The sequence below is a fragment of the Thunnus maccoyii genome, chromosome 5 (assembly GCF_910596095.1).
Source record: "Thunnus maccoyii chromosome 5, fThuMac1.1, whole genome shotgun sequence".
In the NCBI taxonomy this organism is placed as follows: domain Eukaryota; kingdom Metazoa; phylum Chordata; class Actinopteri; order Scombriformes; family Scombridae; genus Thunnus; species Thunnus maccoyii.
This window is the reverse complement of record NC_056537.1, coordinates 16,401,329-16,425,077: the sequence shown is the minus strand read 5'-3', so window position 1 is coordinate 16,425,077 and position 23,749 is coordinate 16,401,329. Positions and strand designations below refer to the sequence as shown.

Genomic DNA, 23,749 nt, shown 5'->3' with positions numbered 1-23,749 from the left:
CGTTCGATCACGCACTCATTTCAACTACTTATTTTTGGTTTCTACAGTAATATTGACCAATATTATACTAATTGTAAGAGTTTTAAGGATGACATTATATTTAATGCCGTGTAATGATACCACATATCCAAAAAACACTAAATATTAGCTTTTCATGAGAAAAAGGGGAATATCTGTCATCATAAATAGGCTAAAGTGACATTGTTGGTCTGAAATGTGGATGGAATCAGGGATTAACGCAAGAAAAGGAATGTGAACCTGAACTGTTGTCCAGAAGGAAATGTGTACAATGTACTGAATTTAGTATTATGTGAATTTAACACTGCTCTATGCCTGAAATTAAGTTGGGTACCCGATAATTTAAAGCGCCGTGAAATATAATGTGGCTAACACAGTTTTGTAGGTGCACCTGCAGGTGGCGCCAGTGGACTGTTTAATCCCAGTCTGGGTAACCTCTACTCGTTGATTCCTCCAATCCTTCAACCACATTAACAATTCGCCTTTTTTGACTCTGGATGTGCAAACACTGTTTACCATGTATGTATCAGTTGTCCAAAAGTAGACTCTACAGATATGAGTAAAAATTTACTTTGTAAATACACCTTTACATCTTTATAAGCATTGTATTTTTACACAAGTTGGTTATACACATCATAAACTTTATGGTATAAAACAAGTAGAAACAGCGGAAACAATCATTCAATCACATTTTGCAAAAGTTCAACTTACAAAGAAAGCATACAGCATGGGAAGCTCCCAAAATGATCCAGCAATGCAAAATGGAAAAGCTCTTAATTACCGTAAACCTATACAAATTTTTAAGCAGCATAGCTCTCAGCATTAATGCAGGCTACAACATGGTACAAAATGCACACTGTGCAAGTAAAGACATCTTTGAACCAAACTGAGGGGTGTCAGTATGGATAAAGGTTTTCAAACCACTTACATGTATCCTCTGATACTCAATGCATAGGATGCAATAAAATTTCAACAAATGCCTCACATTGCAACACAGAACATGTGTCTGACAGTAACAGTTGTCAAGCATTTGGATATAGCTTAGTAATTTGAAAAACCTACAGTACATATAGCCATGGTATTTTTTTAAATCATATATCACAAAGTTGCACACAAATGTGTCCAAAACAGCTCAACTCAGATGGCATACTGCTTTGGCTGCTTCTTCAGGCTCATAGATCTTTCAGTTTGCGAAATCACATGAGTTGCTCTGTTGTTAAGGAGTCTGCATTCATGAAGAACATCTGTAGAAAAATATAGGACAAAGATTACATTTAGACACCACACTAAACACGATGCAGTTGAGTTGGTTAGATCACATGCAATACTTTATTTTTAAAAAATACAGCCCTGCAGAGAAATTCTTACCATTAAACTGTTTGTAGGCTTCTTCAATAATGGCATTGTTTGATCTTTTTATCTCCCAGTAAGTATCCTCCACCCATGGCTTGCAATCAGGATGTTCAATGAGCTGTCCATTCTTGTATAAACCAGCTAAATATTCACAAAAAGAAACACAAACGTATTTCTTTATCACAGCCTTTCAGTTCAATTACATCTTATTTGAGCATGAAAACCACAGACATGCCAGTAAAGTCACTAAAAAATGGTCATATATAAGATGAATATACTACAATCATCAACTTAATCTGATCAATGGAGTAATCAGGCATGATACACTAGCATACTAATTAACAGGGTTACCTTTGATGGTGTCATCAATGTCTTTGCATAACTGGTACAAATCACTCCCACGTCCAACCACTCTCTCACCTACAATTTAAATAGAAAAAAAAATCTGAGCACTCCAAGTCAAGACACAATAACATAGTGTCAGGAGTTAAGGTTATATAAACAGAATCAAAAAAATCTTACCATCAAGCACCTTGAGGGTGGGGAACATCTCAAGAACTATGGTTCTATATGGTGTGTTTCTGCACACTGAAATAGAGGCAATTTTGAGTTTATTTACAAAGATTTTTCAATCCACCGTATTGTTTGTTTTCAAGAAAGTCATTGAACATTACCTGGATTAGTGTAATTGTAAGTGTTGTCTTTAAGACGTATATTTTCTAGCTTTCTCAAAGACTGAAGGTAGTGAAGGCTCTCAATACTGTCAAAAAACAAAACAGAGATGAAATGATTTCACATGACCAGTTCAGAATACTGTTCTTTCAAAATATAATTACTAGTAGCAAAATATGTTTATGCTTAATAACAATGACATATACAATTAACAGCATATTCACATTCTTATCAATCTAGAGTAGACATTTGGTTAATGAATATATAGTGATACCTGGATATGATATTTCCAGCCAGGTTTAAGTTCTGTAAATTGTCACAACTGTGCAGAGGCTCTGGAAATACAAAAGCAATAACATTAAATTAAAAAAAATCAATTCTATTCATAGTGGAGACTATGACAGGTGCTTTTACAGCATGGAAATAAAAACTTGATCAGTCCTTACCTAAATTGGAAATCCTGTTAGCAGACAAATTGAGAACAGAAAGAAGCCGAAGAGATGACAGTGGAGCTAAATTTGTGATGTTATTTGCAGAGAGGTCCAGTCTCTCCAAATTCATACACTCCCCTATGCATCCAAGATCATGTATTCCTGTAAGACATATAATAAATCAACAATAATGCATTTCTGACAACTTAAATGGTGAAATTATAATTCGATCTTACCAAGACCTCTCAATTTGAGAAAAAGTATTGACTCCAAATCAAATTCTCCTGTACGTGACTTGAGCAGCACCGCAGTTATCTTCTCACATTCTGCATCTGAAAGAAAGAGAGCAATAAAGCACATTCATTTTCGAGATATATGCAGCACAACCACATACTCCTTATTTCTGTGAGTCAGCACTGCACAAGGATAATGCTGGGAGCAGTGTGTCTGCTCTGTTTACGGAGGAACAAGCAGATAACTCATGCAATCATCGCTAAATAGTACATTTCAGCCGATCCAAGCAGTCCATGAATATTATATCTGGCAGCACGCTGACTTTCAGGGTCACAAACAGGCAGATTGCTGCTCTGTGCGTCGTTAGTGATGGGAATAGCTCGCCAGCAGGAATAACAACTGAGCGTTATATTTGGTTTATTTTCCTAAGGCGGAATCAGTCACTAACTCAAACTACACAAAAACACTCTTTCGTGAGCCTGCACAAATGAAATGCTGACTTTCCCGAGTGGAATCGCATTATTAAAAAAGAAAAGAGTCATCAGGTTAACCAAATACAATTAATGATGCGGTCGTCTGTCCTATCCTGTTGTGTTTTCAGATTAACATCAACGCTGGATTTATTTATTTAACTTTATAAGTAAATTATATAAGGACTGGCAGATAAAAAATGGTTTTAAAAAAACTTGCGTGGGTGGAAGTTGTGCCACCAAACACAAATTGTGCATATGATAAACACCTGCAGAGACAAAGGTGATGATGCTTAACGTAGCTTGACAGTTAGCTACCGTTAAATGTTGGTGGCTAATGTTAGCTACCTGTTTCATGGCTGTGAGCGTCGTGAGGCAGCGGCTGCGTGACTTCATGAGGATGATTCAGCCGGATGAACGTGGGTGGGTTATTTAATGACAGTGGTAATTGGCCTTTTCCCCCCCTTATGATGATGAGACACGTAAAATGTTGTGTGGCAAAACGATACATTGTTAGCTACCACTTAGCATAAGCCGCTAGTGGCTAGCATAGCAACGTAGCAACAAGCTATCCATCATAACTTACCTTGGTCTTTATCTCGCTTTACGTCCATCGTGGGCAACTTTGCTAGTTAGAAAGCTACCTGTCGTAATGAAAAGCGACGACTTAACAAATGCAGTGAAAAGGCTTGGAAGTGGTAATTTTGGGGGGAAATGTGAAACTGGCATCTGTCCTGGGGTGCGGACAGGACTCGCTCACTGTGCTGCAGCAGCACCCAGGTGGATGAGACGGACTTCAGCCTCCGCAGTCTGGCGAGCACTGAGCTGAAGAGGGAGGCAGCACACACTGTTGGAGGGAGCTGGAGGATGAGGACGTGGATGGGGAAAATGTCCCAGTATTTGCTCCATGTTACTACGGTGCAACAGGTTAAACTGGAGGTCAATTAAAAGTTTTGTTCTGGTTCCAGCAAAAACCAAGTATTTCTCTACGTGGTTTTGTGTTTGATCTATTGATAGTCAACACCCGAATTGACAATTTAAGTAGTAATTGTGCAGAATTAGATTCAAAGGATGGTGAATAAATGAGCATGAAAAGTCTAATCCAATCAGGGCTGAAATAACCCATAAAAATATGCCATTTAAAGTTAATTTCAACGGAGAAGAAAATGTGGACAGCGGATTAAAGTGTCTATTAGGGTGTCAGAATCAAAAATTTCATTTATTTTTATTTTACCTTTATTAGGAAGTCCCATTGGGATCAAAAATCTAGGTCTCTCTTTTACAAGAGAGACCTAGCCAAGGTAGCAGCCGTACAAAATCACAACATATTAAAATGTAACAACACAATATACAAAAACTCATAATAAAACAGAACAGCCATTCAAACACAAGAAAAACAGCTACATGCCTCCATCACCATATTCTTAAATTCATCAATGGATAGCCTATAAATGTTTCTAATTTTAGATCTTTTTGCAGATTATTCCATGCCTAAGGTGCATAGTAGGAAAATGCAGTTTTCCCCAGATCTGTCAAAAGTCAGGGTACATTAAAAATCAACTACTTGATCAACTATTTTCATGAGCCTGCGCAAATGAGGTACTGACTTTCCTGAGAGAAACCGCATTACTAAAAAGAAAAAGAATTTTCAGTATAACCAGATAGAATTAATGATGCAGTTTACTGTCCTATCCTGTTGTGTTTTCAGATTAACATCAACGCAGGCTTTATTTATTTATTTTTCAGATTATATCATGCCTAAGGTGCACAGTAGGAAAATGCAGTTTTTCCCAGATCTGTCAGGGTACATTAAAAATCAACTACTTGGAGGAGTGTAGCTGGTAACTACCAGAGCTGAGACAGAGAAGGGTACAGAGGTAAGCTGGAAGTTTATACATATATATGTGTATATATATAAATATATAAATATATATATATATATATATATATATATATATATATACACCAGTGCTGTTGTCTGCGAATGGTCAATGATGTCCAACCCACCAAATCATAAAGAATGCAATGGTGAGTAAGGAACTTTACATTTGTAATGAAACTGCATGGTACACTGAATCCAGGCTCCATAAGATGTAGGAGGCTGTATGCATATACAATATGTCACCATCACAGACAGGAAAGTAGCATCCACAATTTTTTCTTGGCATTGAAAGTAAGATTTATTAATAAGATTATAGTTAAGATTTGTGTTAGTGCCTTTACACATTGATTGAAAGTAACTTAGTTTATTTACTCAAGTACTTTAATGCATTTTAATTGAATATTTCCTCTTGAAGCTGTTACACTTTATATTTCCACTCCCATACATTTTAAACAGAGATGTTGTATGTTGTATTTCCGAAGGATTACTACATCTAAACAGTTAAGATTAAGAGTTTATACAGAAAACATATTATCAGTTTATAAAATATGGTGTATTATAAATTAAATGACCCCAAAGTACATAAAGTTTGCATCACCATGACCATCTGTAATATTAAAGTGCTGCCTTTTTAAAATAATAGATAAATAATAATAACAAATATAGCCTAATAAAAATGGTATATGAGTCTGAAAGGGAATGTCTGAAAATTTTGCATAATAAGTACTTTTACTTGTGATACTTTAAGTAGTCTATGGTTTCTGATAATATTAATGTACTTTTACATAAGAAGAATGAAGAATGCTCAACTTTTACTTGTACTGGAGTCTTTTTATTATGGAGTATTAATTTACTCCAGTCTTAGTGCTTCCACTGCACTGTTGCAGCCTTTTCGTCATCCAAAATAATGAAGCTGTGTCAGGCCAACCAGCTGTATCATTAAAATCTATAATGTCAAAGTGGGACAGGTGAGTGTGCATATATCAGTTAAGACAGCTCATACCAGCGGGCTCCAGTTCACTATTATTTATTTATTTAGCTGAGGTGCCATTGGTTTGTTTTGACTCCGGTGGACAGCAGAAGAGAAGCAGATCAACTTGCAGTCCTTGGACTTCAAACACGACCTCCGCTGGCACCCACACAACCGGGCTCTGCTCTTTTACTTTTTTTTTTTTTTTTTTTTTTTTACCTTGATATGTTTTTGCATCTTATACGTTTTTGCAGTCATGGCGGACATCTCCTGTACGGACACCAACAACATTTTTTGAGACTTTGCAACGTCGTCGACACCTTCTGTGCGGATACCTAGACTCCGTGGACCCCCTAAATGCCTTTAATTGAGAAAAGGCTTTGGACGTTCAGTGTTGTGAATGTGTACAAGCAACAGATGACTTGATAGAGATGGGTAATAAGCAGACTATATTTACCGACGAGCAGCTGGATGCCTACCAGGTAAGCGTCCATGCCGGTACTTGAGTCATAGACTGTATTTCCTCCAGCATACCCCTCATACATGCAAATCAGCATAGGCAAACATCCTGTCAGTTATTTAGTTTTTCTGACTGTATATGATAATCTATGTTACAAGTCCCAAGTTTATTTAGTTAATTTCCTACTATTCCATGAATATGATGATGTCATTATTATGCAATACTCTTTTATCATTATTTTTTTTCTCATATTAACCTACTCACTACTGACAGTGGAGCCTTAACTGTCTGCCTTAATGTGTAAAGCAAAATACACTGAATATCTTGTGAGATAGAGAAGAAAATAGATATGTTCAGTCTTGAGTTTTACTGATCATTAATAGGCTGACACTTGATGATGTCAGTCTAATGCAAGCACGTGGGCGTTTTGTCAATAATCTATTTCCTGCTAAATTACTGTCTGTTATGACTCCACGGTTCAAATATTGACATGATAGGTGAGAATAGCAGAAGGTTTTGATTTCATTACAAAATGCAGGATCTTGTATTCTTTGTGGCACCATCTGAGGACATCTGACCTTCTGTGGCCTGCAATAGTCCAGGTTCTCCTGTGAGGAAACATATCTTCATCTGCACAGGTTTATCATGTCACTATAGGCATGACTTAATAATTGATGCCAAGCCAGCGTGATATGCAGCGAAACTCTACTCTCAGGAGACAGTTTGGTTCTCAAGAGCCTCTCTGGTTACTCTTTACAAAACCTTGTTAGGAGACTGTTGCTTTCTGTGGACCAGTTTAAGGAATGCGCAAACAACACTTTTACTGACCTTTTCTTTGGGTTGGATGTATGATGGAGACTAGTGGGTTTTGATAACTAGCCGAATATTGCTATAAATATGTTCACACGCAATTATTACCAAGTCAATATCCTTAGTAGGCCTGTTTTGACCTTACACCAGCGAAGAAGGTTATATTTTTTGTTAATTACCTACTCTGTCTCTAGAGCTGGCTGTGCTCTGCTTCTCACACTCAGGAGCACAGCTCAGACAGAATGGATACAATGGGAAATATAAATTGAAGTGCCTCCAGTAGGGCTGTCAGATAATGCGTGTGCCAACACGTGCACGCCTTCGTGTAGACAGCTACAGATCAACACCAGATCATGTTCCCCTGCCTCATCGTTCCCATTGCAAGTGGCAGGTGACAACACTCACGAGCATCATCATCATTTAAGAGAAACCGGAGACCTCAAGTAGCGTTTACAGTAAGGGCTGTTCACATGCCTTCAGAGGATCGGTAATGTTATTTTCTATGACTCACAGATGTGTCATTGTTTTCAGGCCTCTTCATGGAACATGTAAACAATTAATGTACCATGTGTTTGTAATAGTATGTTCAGTTTTGACATGCTGTTTTCCTCTCATTGCAGGATTGCACGTTTTTCACTCGCAAGGAAATCTTGCGGTAAGTGGGGTTTTATCTGCTGTACAGGTGTATCGATTTCCATGCATGACACATAGATGTACAGTAGATGTACATGAGATAAATTGTTACTCATACATTATGCCACCCACTCTGACCATAAGATCATACACATGATAATGTTACAAATGTACCAAGAACCGTTGCCTTGAAAGATTTCACCTGTATGATAAAATGCAGAAAAACTCACATTACTCAGATGCTCACATTGATCTCCTGACTGTTGTTTATTTCCCAATGTCCCTCCTTTTTCTTTGCACTGTAGTTGAGATGTGCTTCAAGTGGACATATAAACCCTACTTTCATTACGAGGCACTATAAAATATATTACTTCTTTAGCCTTTGTATTGTAAAGAATCTGTCTGTATCCTGTAAGAGGAATTAAAAGTGTCCCATTGCACACATTTGTGGGCTGAGTCCTCGCAGGAAACTTCTTCCCACTTGGGAAACTTAATGCTGAGTGTTGGTTTCATTAGCAGTTGCAACTTGTGCTCTTTGGGCAGAGTTCAAAACAGGGAAAATTTGTTGTAGCCTTTATGGTAATTCTGGCACAATATAATTTGACTAACAAGCTAAAGATAACAGTAGATTTTTTTAATTATTCACATATTTTAACTTAATATACAATACAATATCAACAGTAGTTTTTTTTCTTCTCGTTTGCCATAACTGGAGTACACAATTTAATGTGTTAGAAGGAACTGAATAAAGACAACAATGAATTTAAAATAGGAATTAAGTAAAATAGATACACTTGATGAACTGTCAAATAACCCAGAGTAAGGCTGAAGAAGCTATAAATGTAAGCAAATGTCAGGAATACAGTTATTTTTTAATAGAATCAATATACTGCCATATATATCTTTAATGGGTAATAAACTATTATCATTAGAAACAGCTTGAAATTACCACAGAACAAGTGAGTGAACAATCAGAAAGATGACTATGTAGTTACATCTGTGTGTGGAAGAACAAATGCATAATAGTGTTAATCATGTATCGAGAAAGATGTTATCTGTATGAACGCAAATTTCAGGTCTTTGTCAGCAAAGATCTCAAAGTTCTGTCCTGTACCAGTGCCGGATGTTACCTAAACCTCTGAAAGTCACGCTGACCTTTTGATTGCGGTGTTGTTTTCAGTGCCGCCGAATGAACTCTCACATTTCTGCCTCTTTCGACATGTGCAGCTCAGCACATAAAACATGACAAATATCTAAATCTGCACTTGGTGATTGCACAAGGTATCATGTCTCACTGGGTAGCATCCTTTTTCCCTACCCGTCACTCACCATGTCGATGACATGTATAAATTAAACCAATTACTTGCTTTTCTTTCTAATGAAATTGACCAGTGCCACTCGTGTTTCAGTATCTTCTGTCAGTGGATTTAGATATTGGAAGATTAAATGGCTACTTAAATAAATTAAATGTAGATACTCAAGAATGTTATATTAAAGTTATGTGAAGTTATGAATATGAAAGTTGTGTTGTCTGATTTGCTCCTCTGTATGTGCAGTAAAGGTTGTTTTTATATGGTAATCTCTCTAATGATAAGACATTACAGGCATTTGTGTCCTGTGGTGTACTGTTACTATCTTCTAAAATTACCCGAACAATCAAGAATTACTGAAGGATTAAAATTCAATGGATTATATGACAAACACTTGTTTGATTTTACATGTTTTATTTGTTAAGCAGTTTTAGGATGTAACTCAATACCCTACATTAAAACCACAGCATTACCCCCTAATTTTTCTTAGCAGGACTCTCTTCAATGAGACTTCCTGATTTCTATTTTGCTCTTTTTAACATTTCACTACATTGGTCACAGTATTGTCAGAACAAGTGTGTTTTTGTTTAAGAAATTTGTGCATTTTTCCAAATTCTACTGCATTTTCTCTCCAACAAAACAAAGCATTTGTCTTTTTTTTTCTCCCCTTGTGTGCACCTACTTGTTCCTCCTCAGTGATATTGAATTGACTTTGATTCCAAGGCCAGCATTGGACTGGAGATATAGTAATTGACAATCAGCAGAGGGTGTAATAGGGTCGCACACTTTATGACCTTCATAAAACACTCCTCCTTGTCTCTTTGCACAGCTGCAACTGTGACAGCACAGTTATGTAACATCAAAGAAACAGGTTATCACTGATGGTTGTAAGGTCACTGATGTGAGTCCTTTGACCTTATGTCATGTCCCATATTAACACTAGATCATAACATTTCAGCATTTATGTATCATCAAATGTGTGTTAAAGTGTGGGAAACATCACTCACAGTCATAACTGAAAGTTGTCAGTGATTATATTATTAATGTAGCGCAGTAGAGAGAAGTGTAGTAGTAGAACACTGATTGCAATTTGCGAAAATTCTGAAAAACAAGTAATTGTCTTTGAAAGCATTTCCAAGCTGTGCGGTCCAAACACTTTCAAGTCATGGTACATTAAAACTGCAGGTTTAGCCGTTCGCTTTCCTGCAGTTGTATCAATGAAACTCAATCATTTTGACAGGTTTATCTAATTTAATTGTAGTGAGTTTGTCCTCTAAGACCAGTTTCCCTGCTGACAAATGGCTTCCAAGGCGCCACATGTCACGATTATTCAAGGACAGAGTGAAAAGGGAACCATAGATTAGCACTGACTATCCTGACATGTTTATCATACATAAAACATCCTTACAGTTTATTGACATTGGCTATTCTTGATAATAACTGACACAAAATTAAAGAGAGAGCAAGGAGACATGGAGAGAGAAAGAAGTGCAAGAAGCTTACCTTTTTTTTATTATATCCTTAATAATTTCCTCAATAAATCAAATCCAGCCAGCGACAAATATTAAAAATTTTAAATTGCAATGTTTTGAGCCTCTTGAGATTAACCATCATTTTTGATTAATTTGTGGCCATATTTCTATTTATAGCCATTCCATAATTTTATATCTGTGCAATTCATAATTCAGTATCTTTTAACAAATTATTACAGCAGCTGTGCTATAGATTCCTCCAGCTGCAGCTATATGTAGAGTGGAAATTCCCTGCAGGAAGTCATAAACAGAGTCATACTGACCTCTTTTTAATATATTAACACTTACTGACAAGAGATACATTTACTTTTATAGTAGTTGTTATTTTGTGTATTGTTTCTTTTCAAACACACATGAAGCCAATTCCATAAAAAGAAGCACAATTATGTTAAAAAATTGTGTTTTTATTTTTTTATTCTAGGTTGCACGGCAGGTACCATGAGTTGGCTCCACATCTTGTACCAATGGACTACACCAATGATCCTGATTGTAAATTGCCTTTAGCCTTGATAGTCAACATGCCAGAGTTAAAGGTAAAAAAAGGACACTCAAATGTGGCACCCTCCGCTCACGTGGGCCGACACCTAATCAATACGCACTCTCTTCCAGAGGAACAGAATTGATTTTTAGCCGTCACCATCACTGATCTGAATGTATGACACACCACATGCTGTGATCTTATGAAAGTTAATGTGCTATGAAATGCTATATCCTGGCAGCAATGCATTCCCTCCTATTTTTAAGTGCTTGCCATTTGAAAAAGAAAAACAAAAAAACAATCCAGAAATTTAGAAATGGCGTGTTGCATAACATCACAGCCACATTTCTCTCACACACCAGACATGAATACCACACTATAATTTTATACAGAGTCCTAATCCATCAGGAGTTTAGCACAGAGGTGTGTCTGTCCTCTGAGCAGCATTGGCTTGTCTGTAAAACTGTCATTTGATTTCAGGGCCAAAGTCCTCTACAGCTTTATATAAATTAATTCCCATCTTGCTGAAGACTCTGTTTTAAGGAGCTATGTTGAGTTGACCAGAGTGACTCAGGCTGCACTGATGTGTCTCAAGTTATTCACCTGGTTTCAGTTAAAAATTGCTTTAGATGGCCAATGGTGTCTTTAACTGAGCTTGTATTGAACTCAAGCATTTACTAATGTATGTATATAACTGTCTTTTTTGATAGCCTCCTTTCAGTGTGAATTAATTACAAGCTCTGTCAAATCAGCTAATTACCTGAGATATTAAAACCAACCTCTGGTTGAGCAAAGGAAGAGAAATATTGGCTTCACCTTACCATCAAAGACAAACTCAGTGTTTTTTCAGCTGAATTCTGTAGTCAGCAGAATCCTTGCAGCTTGTGTGAAACTGACAGCAGCATGTAAAACCACACGGTCATGACACTAGTTCCTTCAAGATGTTTCTCATGAATTCCTTCCCTCGCACAAACTACAGACTGTACTGTATGTTGTTACATGTATGTGATCCTCAATGCAGTGAAATTACATTTACATTAATGTATGTAAATGTTGCTATCCCCCTTCATCTGAAGGAAAACCCATTCCGCAACAGGATAGTAGAGTCTTTCTCAGAGGATGGGATGGGGAATCTCAGCTTCAATGAATTTGTGGATATGTTCTCAGTCCTCAGTGAAATGGCTCCTAGGGAACTGAAGGCCATATATGCCTTCAAAATATACGGTAACGAGAAATTACTAAAACATTTATTCTTTCATTGTAGTATTTAAGACTTATCATGGATAAAATAAAAAGGTGTAATTATTTGCTGTAATCCTTGTTGTTCACAGATTTCAATGTGGATAATTACCTGTGCAAAGAGGACCTGGAAAAGACTCTGAATAAGCTGACAAAGGAGGAGTTGACTCCTGAGGAGGTGGTGCTGGTGTGTGAGAAAACCATCGAGGAGGCTGATTTGGACGGAGACAACAAACTCTCCTTTGCTGATTTTGAAAATATGATATCTAGGGCTCCCGACTTTTTAAGGTACCTAATACAACTAATGCTTTAAGATTATGTTTCTATAAAATAATTTGTCAGTTAGGGGTGGGTGATGTGGCCCTAAAATAATATCACGATATTTCATGGTATTATTTGGCTCTCCTCATGCTCAGCCGGGTGCTTCTGCTTGAGGTGGTGAAATAAGTTTGTTGTATTGCTCCCTTTTGTTGTTATTCTTCTTGCACTTCTTACATATTGTCATGGTTTGTTGTATATCTTATCTTTTGTAACCAAACCACTTCCACACCACTGAAGTTGCTCCCCTTTTTGGAACTAACTCCTCCGCCGTGGAGCCGATAGTAATGTTACTTTTGCTCTCAGTCATGCTGGTTGTTGCTGTGCGTAAGTCATTACAACCAAGAATATTGCCATTATCAAGATATGAATTTTTTTTCATCATATTAAAAATTATACCGATATAATCGTGAGCAATACAATATGGAACTCCCATACTGTCAATAACTGTGTACATGATATTCTATATGAAAAGTTACGTTCTATAATCAGTCAGTACATGCATTACCCCTTGTGCAGCAGCAAAGTGGGAGGCAAGTGCCCCTGGTTTTCATTCCCCAGATGGCTGGTAATTATTTTCATCATTTTACTATCACTCTGCCATCATCATCTTAACCCTGAGCCTCCACTATACCCGTTCATTACTCGTTCATTAACATGCAAACAGCCTCACAAGTGTCTGTCCCCACTGAAATGATGAACACATCTGCTCTTGATTCCTGTGTGTTTGTACAGCAAGTATGTTTGTATGCACAATGAATATTACTGTTTTACTCATGGTCTTTCATATTGTCTCTTTTGTGACTCAAGTACCTTCCATATACGAATCTGAGAGGGCTCCATGGTCGTCAGCTTGGTGAACCTCAGCACAATGACTGACTCTCCTACTTTCAAAAGAAAAAAGAATCATACGTCAGTCCTCTTCGGCTCTTCTCCAGCTGTCCTCGCCTCAGTGAAGACTGCCTAGTTAGAGAATGAACTACTGGATGAAGCTGAATTCTCAGGATCCTCGATTCCTTTACAGTAGATGAACAAATGTATTTTCCTTTTCATGAAACAGATATTTCAAATTTTTATCACCACCTTTAAAAGGGCTTGACCTGGATTGGTCTCTTGTAGGGAGAAAAGGCTATTCATTCCACAGTTTGAGCCTGAAGTGAACCTGAATATGGATTGCTGCTTTTTGAGCACATACAAGAATGCATAATAAGTTGATCTACCTATATTGCACATGCGATACCAACAGTGATGTCTTCCTGTAATGACACACTAGATATTTAGTATTTATAAGGCAAAGGACAAAGCCTGAAGCGAATGAAAGCACAGCGATGGTGTAAAGGGCATACGGTTATTCTCCTCTATGAGCTATGCAATATTTGTACATGCATGGGACACTTGTGGTTCTTTTGCAGTGTATTGCTTCTTGTTATCTGAGGTTGTGTTTTTGCTCGTGAAACTGCAACATGATGACAATCATATCTTATTGTTCTCCAGTTAAATGAAGGGCTCTGTCATCTGAACTCATTTTGGTAGCTTTCATCTTCTGCCTCAGCCATTATCCTGAGATGTTAGTTACAGCCATTTTTTGAATATACATTTTTCAGTATTTTATGTATTACTTTGAATAAATGTTTTTCTTTTCTGTGTGTTCTGAGTGAATTACTTCGTGTGGATGATTATTGTTGTGACTGAAAAAAAAAAAGCGTAGAAGGAGCTCTCGCTGTTTGTTAAACAAAAGCTCATCATTTCATGTGACTGACGTGACCTGCAACCTTTATGCGTTCATTAATATCCTGTCCATATAACCAGTTCACCTCATGATAACCGAGGAGAGTGCTCAATAAAGATCAGGGAGCCTGCGCTTGTGCATGCCCCATCATATGAGGTGTAATGAATTGTTAAGCAGGATGTGATCATTAGGAGTGAGCTGCCTCAGCATTCACACAAGCATGATTACATCCTGCATACACAGTTAATCTCAACTAGAAAGCTAGGGGAATTACTGGTTGATGAGTAACCGGTCCTGGCTTTATGCTTTAAAGGAATAATTTGCATCAGGTATCTTTGAAGCACAGTAGGCTGTGTTGTTTCAGTAAGATTAGAGTTTTCAGTGCAGGTTGTATGACTTAGTCATTCAGTACATTTGGATGCTGGCTAGTTATATGTGTAGTTCAGGCCCTGCATCTGCTTTGACTTACAAGTGAGTCATCTTCACTTCTTTGTTGTCAAGCGCAATGGCTTCAGAAGAGGTATGACCTGGTAAATTGGTCTCAGGTCTGACAAGTATTGAACAGGGCAGTTAGAAAGTAGGGACAGCAGGATAAGACACAACATAACAGATCCCAGCGAGATTATTTCATCTAAATTATTTTTGTGAGGAAACAGTTAAGGTTTCCCTCCTGCAAGCTATCCATAATAACAAACATTGCAACAGGAATAACGTGTACGCATTTAGAAATTTGACTGTGTGACTGAAACTGGTCTAAAGTGCGGGCAGGACATTTTGTGTCACAGCAGACAAAAAAAAAGTGCATTCTTCAAGCATGCAGAGCTGCTTAGCTTTGTACTTTGCAAAATGAAGTCATAATATTATTTTTGTCATGCTACTTCCAGATATGAGAAATGAAGCACAGTTGATGTTGAGCATTTTATTTCTCTTGAAGGAGGACAATGTTACAGTCTGTTAAACCGTGTGCAGTCACCAGAGCAGCTGGTTAATTCTTCATTCCATTATCTCCAGTTCCTTTTATGAGGACAGAATCAAATATTCAGGGCAATGCAGTGCTGATTGTGTGGCTTCATTAATTACTGGTCTCACTCTGAACATCTGTTAATTATGATTCCAGCAGGGCAGCTTCTGGTGCAATGTGATACTGAGGCTGTAAAGCAGCCATAACTGTAAGCAACTGTTTCTGTGGTTGAGAGGGGCCAAACAATGTGTGAAACTCACACTGGGATCTTGTCTGCTCTAATCTTATCTGATTTAAGATCGTGAGATGGTGCATTAAGTTCTCACAACATGATGAGAATGGAGGTCTGACAAACTGCTCAATGCCAGATGAAGAAATTATTGTGGAAATTAGTTCTGATGTTCCAGACTGACTTTTTCTTAAAACTGATAAATTGACTACAAAAAACACTTTAACACTTTAATTTAACACCCTAGTCCCTATTTATCATTTATTAGTAGTATAAAAACAATAAACAAAAATAAACAAACCATGGTATAATATGGTTGTATGCACAGATAACGGCAGGTGTTTAATTATAATATTTGTCAACAATTATAACTAATCTAATTGTGCAATCTCAGTTTATACTGGTGTATAAACAGATAAATGATTGACAATGTAAGATATACAATAAAACACTTTATATTATCATACATTATTTATATTTTATTGAAATATTAGTTATGAATCATATATTTAGCTATATTTATTGATTATATACAGGGCCAGTCAAACTTTTGGACACACCTTCACCTCTCTCTCTATATATATAAAATTTATGAATCAATTTTATATAATTTATGAATATATTTATGAATAAGAAATACTGTATTAATACTGTATTAATATATGATCTTCAGCCTGTGGAGTTTGTCATGTAGTTTGTCATGGAGAATTGGTGAATTTTGTCTATATATATCTATATATATGTAGTTTGGCATTAATTCTCCCATATCCCATATGGCTGAAGGCCATGAAGGCTGAAGGCAAATTTTATGGCTGAAGGCCATGGGATATGTCTGAAAGCACCAGGAAAAATCTAGTAAGTGGTCTTGGCTTATTTTATTTTGTCAAAGCACTATTCCCAAGATCAGGAAAGCAAAACTTCAAGTGTCAACATGTCTTCATGACTTGTGAATACATTTATTAACATTTAAAAAAAAAAAAAAATGTTATCTATCACTCATTATCACTCATCACATCATCACTCATTAACTCTTAATACACCAACTTTGTTATGGAAATTGAAGATTCTTCATGTGATAAATATATTATACTATAGCTATCGATAAATACATCAATTAACACTTAAAATGTCCATATATCTGCTTACAACTACATAATAGTTGTGTATATTCACAGCTCACAAATGCTAAATATGGGTTCAAGCAAAGTGCTACCAATAAAGAAAGAGGCATTTTTGTTCATACTGTATTCACAATCTCTTGAGTTATTGTAATGCTTGACTGACTAATGCGTAATGTGACTAGTGTGGCCACCCATACCAAAGAACACACAATATTACTATAACATGAGGATATGATTTTTTTCTATCTTCTCTTTTTTCCAATGTTTCTCTTATTTTACATAAACTTAGCACTAGCATTGTTTGTTTACAGAGTTATTTACAGGTGCAGAAACCCACTGATACACAATCAGTTGTGACATCTTGTTAATCTGTTGTGAGAGGTGACACACATTTCCTCCTGTTTTCCAGTGACATTTTATCATCTTTACCTCAGCTGTGACATATCAAATGACAAAAATGTTTGTCAAAATATTGTTGACCTTCCAAGTTGAATTTTTCAATATTGTAGTGAATTAGAATAACCTGGTATGCAGTACATGGTTTGCTGGGGGAAACACCCTTATTACCTTATTTATGTCACTCATATTCTGCATAAAACAGTACTGTGCCTTTATAAAGATAACCATTGTATGATCATAGAAAGCATTCAAATGTACAAACAGGCCTTTGAACTATTGGCTATGCTGTCGTTTTACTGGCTAATCTATAATTAGAAAGTAAAAGAGCACAAGATGAAGAAGATAATGAATGACATTTCAACATCTATGACCCACTTCCCCATGCCGTATACAGGCTTTTGAAATCTTTATGCAAATCAAGTTTCCTTTGAATGAAGTGCATCATTGACGGTAGCTGTCTTTAGTCAAAACATGTAGTCAAACATTGGCCCATTACATATGACACTTTTGTTGAATTTACAGAGCAAGTATGTTTCCCTGCAGCAATGACCTCATCGTGTTTTACTAGAATGTTTTTCAAGGTATGATGGAAGTGCATCACTTAACAAGAACATACACAACAGAGGTTTCGATAATGAAAATTAAAGGAAATGCTTCCTGATAAATCATACATTTAACATCCTGTTTTATAAATTATTTGCATCTTGTGCTCTACTAATGAATAGACAGTAACCTGACCAGCCAGGTTTTCTTTCACCTTGAAGATATTTATTTTGTTTATGTTACCCATCATCTCATTGACTGTTATCTGTCTCCTTTTACATAAAATGGCATAGTTTTTAAGGCTAAGGCAAGACTTGGATTTTGTAGAAAATAAATTATGTCAGTATAGTTTTACCTTTACCATGAAAATAAAAGAAAAGGGGAATGATATTAACTGAACTGAACTGAGGTTATGTACAGTACATCACTGTTAGTGACATAGAAGGAATTCATTCACTCATTCCACATTGAACAGCATTAGAAAATAGCACTAACTAATAGAATTTGGCATTCATTTGATAGATGGCAAAAATAATGTCTGGCAAATTTTATGGTGTAGCTTCTATTTTCTTAAAGTATGTCTGACAATATATTAAATGCACTACTGTTGGTTTGTCACCTTTGGTTTAAGTTTATAAATAATAGATGAAAACACAAAATGTCAAATGAACAGCATATTTTGTGCACCCCACTCCTTCTTAGCAGATAAATGAAGGCAGTTGGCAGTAATCAAACTACAGAAGCTGTTTGGCATCTTCCACAATCTTCATCTCACCACAGGCTTTCAGTTGAACATAAATACCCAAGCTGCATATTTCTGCTTCTATTTATCCCCCAGAAAAGAAATATGAGGTTTCGTTTAAGATTCTGTCATTTAATCTCAATGTACAATTTGTGTTGCACATTGGCTTACATAAAAGAAAATGCAAAGGCATCATTGTTTAATAAATAAATTTAGGAAAAATAATAAAATAAAGGAAAAAATGTAATTCAAATAGCTATGAACATTTGAGCCCATAGTGAATATATTAAATAAGCTGCAACGGTGTGTATATTAGGCAGTGTTAGGTAGTGTTGTAAAATCGGTAAACATTTTCTTCAGTAGTTGGTAAGGTAACCTCTTCACCATTTCTTCTTGGCGTCAGGAAAGAGCCATTTCCATTTGTCATTCTGCAGGAGGTTAATAAGTTCAGTGTTAAATAAATAGAGTGAAAATTAAATACAACTTTTGTAGAATTAAGTATTGAAGTGAAAGCATTGTGACCACATTACTAACCTTTAATCCCCAGCATGAGTGCTGATGTTTGGGTCTGATGTCCTCCAGAGGCTCGTAAGTGTCGGTTGTGTCCTTGTGGCCAGGAATCAGCTCATAAGTGTTGTTATGAGGCAAGCGGCTAACAAGGGCTTCAGCGGTGACCTCAGCGTACACTGAATCACTGTGCATCTCTGGTGTCAAAGATCTGGTCTCAGTGGATGTAGTGTGTGGCCTGCCAGCCAGGTGGTAGACAGCACTCTCACTCACGTAGTCCAGGCTGCGGCTGCACGCGTCTGTCGTCTCTGCTGTTGGGCCATAGCTTTTGGCTTGTCTGTTGGGTTTAGGGGAAAGTCTCGGTGGTGTGCAGGGGGGAGCGCTCAGCCTGTGTGAATGTTCTCCATCAGAGCTGTGGTCCAGGAGGGGCAGAGACCTGCTCTTGTAGTCCAGTAGGCCGAGCTCAGAGTACACAGTGACTGCTGGTCTGGAAGGAGGACTGCACCTGCCGATGATCTGATCCTGGGTTGTGGACCTCACAGCTAAATTGTCCTGAGAGATGTGTTGGGCTCTAGGTATCTCCCTGGGTGGTTGCTTCATGAGCTGAGCATACAAAACATTGTCCTGGTCATTCACCGGGCCGCTCTCAAGGTGCCTGCTTCTCCTTGGCAAAGGTGGTACTTCCTGTTTTACAAAACAAGTTGTTAAAGTCTGCTTTGGAGATGTCAATAAATGAACAATTTCCACATAATTTCCTGTGATTTTAAAATGTCACTTGCCTGTAATGTCCTGTTGGTTTTTGGTGGCCGTGTAGGTTGTTGCTCTGAGGCCGAGCTACTTTGTTGTTTTTGTACGTTCCTCACAGCTCTGACGGTGGCCACGGGCTTTTCTTCATGTCTAACCTGGATGATATCATACAGCTCTTCATTCAGCCCCTGCAAAAACAAAACACAAGTTAGCCCTTTATCCTTGATCAATGCTGCTTAAAGGAAGCAAGTCAACGAGTTTTGTCTCACCTCAAAACACGAAGAGGTCAGATACTCTCCAAAAGGCTCAATGGGCCTTGTCTTGTAGTATTCTATCAGATCAGGGACGGTGTTGTGTCCCTCAGTGTCTCCAGTGACTACAAACTGCCCTGATTCACTTTGGTTTATCACAAAGTGTCGACACCGATCCCTGCCTCTGTAACAGAAAAAAAAAGAAAAAAATTGTCATATGTAAGTTATATGTTATAGCTGGAGTGATATAGTTTTGATATACAAATTAAGGAAATGAATGATCTTTTTTAAAATAAAAAACAAACAAACACGGTTTCCTTAAGCGGAGGAACGTCAAGAGTTTAAAATGGGAGCTTGATTAAAAGGAGTGAAATAAAATCTGTGTTTAAGACAAGCTGAAGATATTAAATGAACCACTGAAATGTCCCATTTATGACTTACTGATAAAATAAGCTGCCAACGAAGGGCTTACGAGAAATATAACTATAGTTGATTTGTCACATAATACTCACATAATTAGCTCTTTACAAAACTGATTACATATATTCTTCAAAACTAATAGAATATATTGATTTGTGAATAATATTTTATGCATCAACACATTCACTCTTTAAGTGTTAAGTACAGGGCTTATTTTTGGCATAAAATCAAAACACATTTCAAGAACTTGCTAAGTTATTAAATTACTGTCATTAATTGTTATTTTACTAAATTATTGTTATATAAATTACAGTGGTGTTTCAACCAATGCACCATAGCAATGGCAATTTCCAGAATTAGTCTATGCTGAAAAAGCTTCATCAGTGGACAACTTTACAACAGCCTGTTTAGCAGTACTCACCTATAAGACAGTATGTACCCGATGGCCTTATCACTGAGACGGATCAGGAAGCAGCCTAGCTCCTTTTCTCTGAGTATTTCTTCAGCATCCCTGTAGACAAACCATGGAAAGCTTTAATACCTTGATCTCAGAAAACATCAGAACACAACTGTATCCCAAAAAGCCCATTTGGCTTGAGATAAGAAGCACAGTGTGAGGCATATACTGTATTTTGAAAAGGCAAATTGTGTAATATGCTTTCGAAATTATATAGTCTCAAAGGAAAAACCATTTTGCTATGTGGCCTTTCCATAAGCCTGTCATATACCATTTCTGAAGTTCTGACGCAACTGTCCCTTGCGCTTATGTAGGCGTCCAATGTATGTATGTATGCCAGAGGAAAGGGCTGTAGGTGAAAATAGGTGGGTTTCAAAGTGGACACTTTCCATCAAAAAAGGTTTGTTGAATCCATAACTCCCTTAGACATATGAGTGGTAGAATTTGGCTCCAAAAAAACCTCCTTTACTTGCCTTCAGCACTGACCAGACTTGTCCTAAATATCTCCTTTAGTAAAATATCACTGCACCTTATGTACACATGGACTTATGTATTTGCTTTACTTTAGATGACAAATATAAATATATAAGTAACATCTTCTATATTTAAAATGCAGACGGTCAGATATTTCCAACTACTTACTTTCTGGAGATGAAGCCCATGAACCAGGCTGGGAAGAAGCCGTTTTGAACAACGAGTGGCAATTGAGTCTCAATGAACCATTTCGAAGCCAGTTCCTTGAGTCTTCCTTCAGCAAGAGAATCCGCAAGTTGTTCCCTTTGCTCCATGCTCGTCCGGTCCTAATCAAACGCACACAGACAGATGATGGAGACAACCGACAGTCAGTTCCCAACATATGCAGCGAGGTTGCACTTTGACCGTCTAATTTGTTTATTTTCCAGGAGGCGTCACCAGATACTAAAAGCAGCTCAGTGTTCTCTCTTTATAGTTTATGCAGATGCTGTAGGAAAATGCATGTGTGTACTTCAGCTTGATTTTTTTAGACATGCACCACACAAAATGTAATCGTTATTTAATCATAATATTTCATTTATTTAATTTCATTATTTAATATTTAGTTTTATTTAACAGAAAACCTATTAAAAACCCATGATTAACTTAAGGTTGTTTTCTCTTTTATTTACTTTGACCTCCCCTGCTGTAATGTGTCACACTGACTTTGTTGCTGGTGGTGGACAGACTGTTTCATGAGCAAACTGTTACTTTTCATGGTGAAATGTGGTTAATGAATCAATTAAGCAGTAAGTGACCAGTTCTGGTGAGATCAGAAAATTGTTCTTACCTTGAAGCGAAACTTCAGACAGTTCCTGAGGCAGGGTGCTTTCGTCTGCTTCTGATTCTTTGTCCTTGACCCTGAAAAGTGGCAGATCTTATCAGATCTGGGTGTCTGTTGTTTGTGTGCTATGCAGAAATTCCTTTCAAGCCCTAGAGATAGAATGAAAAATTGTCAATGAGGCTTTATTTTTGTTTTATTGTAAAGCTCAGCTACTGTTATTAAAAGTTATTTTTCAGCTCAGATGGAGTACATACCTTTCCTGGAGATTGTTTGGTTTGAACCTGGTGTCATTTCAACAAACATTAAAATGCTTCTCTCAACTTCTAATCTGTCTGTATCCTCCTACCGAAGTTGTTCTGAGGGAGTGTGACCCTACATGAGAGATATAGACAGATGACATTTACAATTACATACATTTTTCCACCAGCTTGGAAAGCAGTGCTACACAGCAACGGCTCAGCCTTTCTCATTTGCATGAAAGAGCTGGGCTAAGGGCTGCCGAACAAAGCAAGAGCTTCCTGAAGAGAAACGGAAAGTAAGCTACACAGAAACTGTGGTTTGTGTGCACACGAGTGCATTTGTGTGCAAGAGGAGATGTTTTACCCACAGACTGTTTGGTTACTGTAGTAATGGGGGTTAATTTGCGTCAGCACTTGATCTCTTACAACTATTACAGATGAGGTGGGACCAAACGTCTGAAAGAATGGAAATACTGTATTTGGGAATAACCACTAGATTTGCAGAGATTTTAGTGAGGACAGACAACCCCTGACAAAAGCTATTTCCCGGTCTTGTTTTTAAGCTCGTCATAAATAATAACTAACTCATTCCCCCCATGGCTGAGATGGTTGTCATGAATCACCTCCATCGGTTTCTGCTCTGTGGTGAACAGTAGGAAGTCCCAGTGGGGGAGAGACAATAACCCGAAAAAGTCTGTGTCACTCTGAGCGGGATATGACTGGATTTCTGCTCACTCCCTAATGTTAACACTGCTCCATCTTTGATCTCATGCTGCTAGCACATACTGCTATTGTTCACAATATACAACTGATCAAACAGTCCTGGTAAATGTGATCAGTGTGATGCTGTATGTACTGCTGTATGTATGTACAATGTTTATTTTAGTAGCATGCGAAAGGCTCCTTGTAATCTTGTGTTCCATATGACTAAGTATTGCTACAGTGCCTTGACCTGAAATTTCAACATCATCTCAACAGTCAGTTTAACATGTCTGTGTGAGTCATTATTTGCTCCTCTGGGGGTGTGGAGAGGTTTGGGGTTACATGTTACCACTGATTCTATGTTTGTACTGTATATATCGATATTAGATAGCTAAAGAAAAAAAAAGGCAGAACATTTGAGTTATCAGAGAGTAACCAGGCTCTGTAAGACATACCTACGTGGGGGATGTGGATCTTTAAAAGGTCACAAGTCAGTTGATGCCTGTGAAATGTCTTTACAGCAGAACCGCATTACTGCTTCTCACACTATTCCTCAAACCTCAGGGTACAACAATCATCCTCACCATAACCTCCC

The 23,749-nt window shown here is 37.3% G+C and overlaps 2 protein-coding genes and 1 pseudogene across 12 annotated transcripts; 1 reads left to right on the top strand and 2 right to left on the bottom strand.

Moving 5' to 3' along the window:
* Nucleotides 1-572: 572 nt before the first annotated feature.
* Nucleotides 573-4,028, bottom strand: lrrc61 (leucine rich repeat containing 61). Of its 3 annotated transcripts, XM_042411819.1 has the most exons (10): nt 3,939-4,028; nt 3,765-3,822; nt 2,711-2,806; nt 2,490-2,636; nt 2,318-2,378; nt 2,046-2,131; nt 1,894-1,959; nt 1,723-1,791; nt 1,387-1,512; nt 573-1,262 (listed from the first exon to the last, which is right to left on the bottom strand). In XM_042411819.1, the coding sequence occupies exons 2-10, from the start codon at nt 3,790-3,792 to the stop codon at nt 1,156-1,158; spliced, it is 786 nt and encodes a 261-aa protein (XP_042267753.1). In that variant the 5' UTR covers nt 3,793-3,822; nt 3,939-4,028; the 3' UTR covers nt 573-1,155. The 3 variants fall into 3 exon arrangements, with proteins under 3 accessions (XP_042267753.1, XP_042267752.1, XP_042267751.1); XM_042411818.1 differs by having other exon boundaries at nt 3,765-4,001; XM_042411817.1 differs by lacking the exons at nt 3,765-3,822; nt 3,939-4,028 and adding an exon at nt 3,527-3,733.
* cib2 (calcium and integrin binding family member 2) lies at nt 3,523-14,451 on the top strand. 9 transcript variants are annotated; one of them, XM_042411823.1, is made up of 9 exons: nt 4,041-4,117; nt 4,925-5,055; nt 6,100-6,512; nt 7,495-7,691; nt 7,921-7,955; nt 11,197-11,308; nt 12,330-12,477; nt 12,585-12,780; nt 13,621-14,451. In XM_042411823.1, the coding sequence occupies exons 4-9, from the start codon at nt 7,596-7,598 to the stop codon at nt 13,640-13,642; spliced, it is 609 nt and encodes a 202-aa protein (XP_042267757.1). In that variant the 5' UTR covers nt 4,041-4,117; nt 4,925-5,055; nt 6,100-6,512; nt 7,495-7,595; the 3' UTR covers nt 13,643-14,451. The 9 variants fall into 9 exon arrangements, with proteins under 9 accessions (XP_042267764.1, XP_042267757.1, XP_042267758.1 ...); XM_042411824.1 differs by having other exon boundaries at nt 4,056-4,105; XM_042411822.1 differs by lacking the exon at nt 4,041-4,117 and adding an exon at nt 4,218-4,777 and having other exon boundaries at nt 7,525-7,691.
* Nucleotides 14,452-16,663: 2,212 nt separating this feature from the next.
* LOC121897645 lies at nt 16,664-22,733 on the bottom strand (annotated as a pseudogene).
* Between the last annotated feature and the right edge of the window lie 1,016 nt (nt 22,734-23,749).